Source organism: Oncorhynchus nerka, linkage group LG6 (assembly GCF_034236695.1).
Source record: "Oncorhynchus nerka isolate Pitt River linkage group LG6, Oner_Uvic_2.0, whole genome shotgun sequence".
Taxonomy (NCBI): Eukaryota; Metazoa; Chordata; class Actinopteri; order Salmoniformes; family Salmonidae; genus Oncorhynchus; species Oncorhynchus nerka.
The window spans coordinates 69,541,022-69,546,997 of record NC_088401.1 but is presented as its reverse complement, the minus strand read 5'-3'; the positions used below and the strand labels follow the sequence as shown (position 1 = coordinate 69,546,997).

Sequence of the window (5,976 nt, the reverse complement as noted above, 5' to 3'; positions counted from 1 at the left end):
TGTGGTCTTTGGTATGTCTGTCCTTATTAGGACTCGTAGACTATGTGTCTCTTCTCTTCATGTCCTAAAAATATATGCCCTATGTCTATAGTCCATCCATAGGTCATTTGGCTGATAGGAGGGCTGACCCCCTCCTTTGTATGTCCCTCTGACCTTGGTATGTCCAGCTGTCCTATGCTCTCATGGCCTTACTCTGGCCTCCTGTCCTATACAATAGACAATGCATTTGACCAGAATGGCAAATGCACTCTAAGTGTATCTTTCTCTTGTGGTACAGTATTAAGTTTCTCCCTATATGTACATCTTGCTCCCACAAATCCCTCCTCTGGTGCTAATTTAGCACCAAAAACTACACTAAAAGGACATATAGGGTGGAGGCCAATACCAACAGTTGACAAAAACATTATCAAAAATAAAGCTTACAAATCACCTGCCCAAACATCTCCAGATCCTATTTGAAACATAAAACACTTACAAAACCCAATCAGACCAAACATCTCCAGATCCTATTTGAAACATAAAACACTTACAAAACCCAATCAGACCAAACATCTCCAGATCCTATTTGAAACATAAAACATTTACAAAACCCAATCAGACCAAACATCTCAAAAACAATAACATAGATAGGAGTAAAAGATCTGGGGCCTGTTGCACAAAAGTAGAATTAAGACATCCGGGATAAATGACTCAGCTGAGCTCAATGAAGCCAAAACATGTGCGTCCAGGCTTAATTGGTTGCACAAAGACCAAGCCAGGATGAGCAGACACGGATTCATTAAGCCAGGTGAAACCAATCCTGGATAGGTGCGCGCTCACGGCTCACTCAAATAGACCCCGCCACAGATCACAGATTAACTGATTTACCATGGCAACTAGAGCCGCGTACTTTTCCCCGTCGGAAGCACAAATCCTCATGGAGGCATACGAGGAGGTAAAATATATAATTAAGAAGAAAGGCAACACCGCCACAGTGATAAAGCAAAGAGAAAAAGCGTGGCAAAGTATTGCAGACCGCCTGAATGCGTAAGTAGTGCACAATTACACACTCACCGCTCCGCTGAAACATCACAATTACAATTCAAATATTTAATTCACATCTCCAAAAATGCAGTTGTACTGTAATTATGAAACGGTAAAATTTTTAATTGAAATGCACTGCAGATATGAGTGAAATTGTGTAAAGTAACTCCATCACACTGTATAAAGCTATGATAAATTTTTTGATATTTTTACTGAAAACAAGACAAAAATACCAAGTAATTTTTTTGCAGTGTGACTCCATTGTGTGTGTGTGTGTGTGTGTGTGTGTGTGTGTGTGTGTGTGTAGATTAAACATGAACGGGCCAAAACGGACATGGCAGCAGGTCAAAATCAAATACAAGAACATTCTGCAGAATGGTATGGTCCCTGACTAATATTTAACAAAGCACAAGCATATATTGTACCCAGAAGGTGCCTGCTCACACATTGTCTGTACTGTTTTAGCAGTGAAAAAGAATACCCACAGACAAGGCACGGGTGGTGGGTCACCAAAGGCTGACCTTACCCCAGCAGAGGACATGGCCTTGGAGCTAAATAAAGGCAGGCCCGTCTTAGAGGGGATCCCTGGGGGGGAAGAGACGAGCATAGGTTCCTCCCAAGATGCCACCCGCTTCATTCAAGGTATGTCCTTCCATCTCTACATGGGATACAACCACATTCATATTGAATCAATTTGGACTGTCTGACTTTGGTTTACCTATTGCCTTGCAGTGCCTGGCAGCACTGTGTTCCTGTTAGAGCCACCAGCACAAGCACCAGACGATGCTGATCCAGTGAGTACTCCATCAAAGGCATACTGTAGGCCTGGCATGTCTTGTCTACTAGCTTCAATATGAATCCGATTAAATGTGATAGGGTGAAGGCCCCAGTGCAGCAGCAACAGCACATGATGGAGACGATGATGAGGAGGAGACCATCTCTCTGGATTCCAGAAGGCATGAGGTGTCATGTTAAGACTGTGAAAGTACTATTTACTCTACAATGGTGAGGAGTCCTCATCAAAATCAAAAAATCTAATTTCTTTTACAGGACCCAGATGCTATACAGTGGGAAAACCAGCCTGGCAACATAGTGCGTATTAATAAAAGGACACCACATCCTGCCAAATTCCAGCTGCGCTAATTGTATTGTGTTCACAGAGCTCACAAGCTATCAGAAAGTTGTATGGCAACCACCTCCGGCGCCAAATAGAACTGGCAGACATAGACATTCAGTACAAGAAGAAAAAGATGGAAAATCTTGCACTGGAGTCCGAAATAAAAAAGAGGACAATTAGGAAACTGGACCTTGAAATAAAAAAACTTGAGAGGGAGGTGAGATATGCCTTCAATGTACACTGTATGCTAACTGTAACACAAATGTATTAATCATTATTTTTCTTTCCTCCCCAGCTCCAAGAAGATGACACAGCTCAAAATAAAAATTAGGTATATTCTCGTAAAGTCAAGTGAGCCATGACATATGAGCTCTTATTGTGAGCACACAGGACGGTGGCATCTTTCTAAGGTTTTTTTTTTTATTTTCCCAGCAATCAGTACAACCAAGTCATCGTTATAAGGCATCGCCCTCTTTTGCCCACCCCCCCAGCACCAGGTGTGGCCACTGGCCTATATGAAGGCCCAAAATTGTGTGTTCCTTTCTGCTCTGACAATGGCATGCCCATTCGTGCGAGATGTGGTGGATGAAGAAGCACTTGTGCTGAGGAGAGCCTTCAGGCGAGAAAGGGTCTTCAGGGACCGGTTGGACCCACTGGCCTTCCCTGATGACCATCTATATGAAAGATACAGGTTTTCTGCAGATGGCATCAGGTATCTATGCAGACTACTGGGTCCCAGGATTAAGCACCGCACTGCACGGAGCCATGCACTGAGTGTGGAGCAAATGGTTTGTGTGGCCTTGCGCTTTTTGCTAGTGGAGCCTTCCTGTACTCAGTGGGGATGCAGAACAGCTGAACAAGGCCACAATTTGCCGCACAATAAGGAGTGTGTGTCTGGCTATCAAAGCATTAGCAGATGTCTTCATCTCCTTCCCTGGCCACAGAAGACTCTGTGACATCAAAGAGGAGTTCTATAGGATTGCAGGTAAGAGGATCTACAAATTACAGGACAACTGTTAACACATAGTAGGATACTCATTACTTTGTGTGACAGGTTTCCCCAATGTCATTGGTGCAGTGGACTGCACACACATAAGGATAAAAGCCCCTCAGGTGCCCATGAGGCCGATTTTGTGAATAGGAAATCCTTTCACAGCATTAATGTTCAGGTGAACATAACTTTTTGATATTGTCCATTGACGAACACTCTGCATTGCCAGTGATGTGCATTGATTGGTGTAATATTCCTCATCTTATGATTTCAGATGGTCTGCAATGCTGACTGTGTGATCAGCAATGTTGTGGCAAAATGGCCTGGCTCAGTCCATGACTCCAGAATCTTTCGGGCCTCTGAAATCTATCACAAGGTAAGCCACACAACCCCTATTTATAACCATCATGGCTGTGTCAAGAATATCACTGTGTTTATGAGGTAGTAATGATGAGATTTTGTGTTGACAGGTGAATTCTCTGGTGTGTTGCTGGGAGACAGGGGGTATGGCTGCCAGCCTTTTCTCCTGACACCTTTCACAGACCCCCAGGAAGCACAGCAGGCCTACAACCATGCCCATGCCAGGACCAGGGCCAGAGTTGAAATGACCTTTGGCCTCCTGAAGGCACGCTTTCACTGCCTTCACAAATTAAGGGTCAGCCCTGTTAGGGCATGTGATATTACTGTGGCTTGTGCTGTCCTCCACAATGTGGCCTGCCTGAGGAAGGAGAGGGCCCCCAGAGTGCCACCAGCCATGGACTGGGACAATCCGGCAATCTTCCCTGATGACGACAGTGGTCGGCTGCTGAGGGACCAATATGTGTTGAATTATTTTAGTTAGTATGTGTGCTTTCAATTTTGGTTAAATATGTCCTGCGGTGGCAGAGGAATTTGGGTTTTTTGGGTTCGTTTTTTGACGAATTTGGCCTCTTATGATGTTTGTGCGGTATACTGTGTGTAATACAAGGCTGCAGGGAGGCTACTGCATCCATTCATTTGTCTGTTCAGTTGATGTGTATGGATTTGTCCTGCATTTATTTTAGTGTGCAGACATGCAGGGTGTGTTATATACAGACCTTTGAATGTGTATGTATCATTTTGTATAATATGCTTGGATTCTGTGCTTTCCATCTTGTAGAGTCACTGTGACTTCAGTTTCGAAAGGAGCTGATGGTTTACCTGCTTTGTTTTGTCCTTATTCAATAAAGGAACATAATGTTACACATTGTGTTTTTATATTCATATGGAATGTGTATTTGTTTATATGACAGAGTACTAGGGCCACACTGAAGAAAAAGGATAAAGTCATAAATTTATGAGGCTGGTTCTTTCTGCAGAAAAGCTACATATTGTTTTTACAGTTTTGATACTTATGACAATGTGATACTTAATATTCTGGCACATCAGCATGTCTTTGTTTATGAAACCATACTGAAGTACAATTTCACGAAATGCCCCACATCTGTCATTTTAACAACTGTCCTCCTTTAAAACAACTGGTTACAATATTATGACTTGTGTTTTTTTCCCCTCTCTGGCCCTAATATTCTATCATTTTATATATAGCCTTATAGTCTATGGGAAACTGTAAATTATCTAATGATAGCAACATCATCTAAAAATCATTTTTTATCCAAAATCATTGAAATTAATGATCACAAACGTTTAAATAATAACAGTGGGTCTAGTTATATGTGATAACAATGTATAGTGAGCAGTGAAATAACTATTGGTTTCCATTTGTGGTGACTGCTGACTGACATTAGGGATGAGATTAAATAGATCCTGGAATTTAGCCTGGTCTGGAGCAGGCTAGCTCCACAGAATAAATCTCCATGGTAATTTATACCATAACATATCCTCCTGCCCCCTATCCATCTTTAGTGCAACCGGATTACGGATCAATTGAGCCAGGATCACCAAGATATCCTGGCTTAATCCCTTATCCTAGTTTTGTGCAACAGGCCCCTGGTGTATCAAAAAGGCAGTTTATTGAGTCAACGATATCTTGTCCTACATCGTGCACGGACCTAAGCAATATGACTCTGTGAGGAGTCAGAATAATTAGGCTGCCTCGCCAGAGTTTACAACAGAATGTATACACAGAATAATGTAGGTGGAGTCTCGTCGTGTTGGTCTTCTGACTGGTCCTGAAGAGTTGGAGGCGGGCCTGCTCTAGCCAGAGCAGGCGCCCCATTGGTGCACAGCAGAGTTCTCTGCTCACGTCACCCAACCAGTAGGGAGGGGGTGGAGTGTGAGTGTGCGTTGCTCATGAGATGTATGTGTGTCAAGGAAGCGTGGATTTAGGGACTGGTAATGTCTGCTTTAGGCTCAGGTGTTTCCTGTTTATGCAGGAGTGCATGCAAGGGTCAATGTCAGTGAGATAGTTTGGCACTCTAAGCTCGTTAGTGTTTGCAGGCTGTTCTTTGTAGTTACAGGGGAGTATATTTGCGTGATGGCAGCTGTGTGTCCTTCGGATAATCATGTTATTGCACGTAGGCTCTAAACTTGACTGAGGACACTGGGCCCAGAGTTATCTGAGGGCATCCGGTTTAACCAGAGCTTTGGTCTGCTAGTAATGCTTGATATTAGATTATTTATATAACAGTAGTCTGAAAAGTTGCTAAATCTAGCACCAAAATTGTTAAATTGGCATCACTGGTCTCAGTTTCATGGTCTCAGCTTGGAGAGAAGAGGCCTTGTGAGGTATTGGTCGGTCACATGCATCAACCAAACATTAATGATGAATTAATTATGAATAATGAATAAGCTAAATCATGCAAATATAACGTGTCTCTGTAAGCAGTACATAATAAGACTAACGGGACTGCCCCGACATAACTTC

At 42.9% G+C, this 5,976-nt stretch overlaps 1 protein-coding gene across 4 annotated transcripts; it reads left to right on the top strand.

The window, feature by feature from the left end:
• The first annotated feature begins 566 nt into the window (after positions 1-566).
• LOC135572219 (uncharacterized) lies at positions 567-4,373 on the top strand. Of its 4 annotated transcripts, none has more exons than XM_065019828.1 (11): positions 568-1,026; positions 1,331-1,401; positions 1,489-1,665; positions 1,756-1,817; positions 1,900-1,986; positions 2,074-2,115; positions 2,184-2,357; positions 2,436-2,471; positions 2,573-3,125; positions 3,406-3,507; positions 3,602-4,373. In XM_065019828.1, the coding sequence occupies exons 1-8, from the start codon at positions 869-871 to the stop codon at positions 2,469-2,471; spliced, it is 807 nt and encodes a 268-aa protein (XP_064875900.1). In that variant the 5' UTR covers positions 568-868; the 3' UTR covers positions 2,573-3,125; positions 3,406-3,507; positions 3,602-4,373. The 4 variants fall into 4 exon arrangements, with proteins under 4 accessions (XP_064875899.1, XP_064875902.1, XP_064875900.1 ...); XM_065019829.1 differs by adding an exon at positions 3,195-3,309 and having other exon boundaries at positions 2,436-3,125; XM_065019827.1 differs by lacking the exons at positions 2,436-2,471; positions 2,573-3,125; positions 3,406-3,507; positions 3,602-4,373 and having other exon boundaries at positions 567-1,026; positions 2,184-2,423.
• Positions 4,374-5,976: the final 1,603 nt, after the last annotated feature.

What these genes read in the sequence shown, in the direction of transcription:
- LOC135572219 (XM_065019827.1), top strand. Translation starts at nt 869, where the DNA reads ATGGCAACTAGAGCCGCGTACTTTTCCCCGTCGGAAGCACAAATCCTC. An exon ending in CAAGAACATTCTGCAGAATG is followed by an intron (nt 1,402 to 1,488) that starts GTATGGTCCCTG and finishes GTACTGTTTTAG; the next exon opens with CAGTGAAAAAGAATACCCAC. An exon ending in TGCCACCCGCTTCATTCAAG is followed by an intron (nt 1,666 to 1,755) that starts GTATGTCCTTCC and finishes ATTGCCTTGCAG; the next exon opens with TGCCTGGCAGCACTGTGTTC.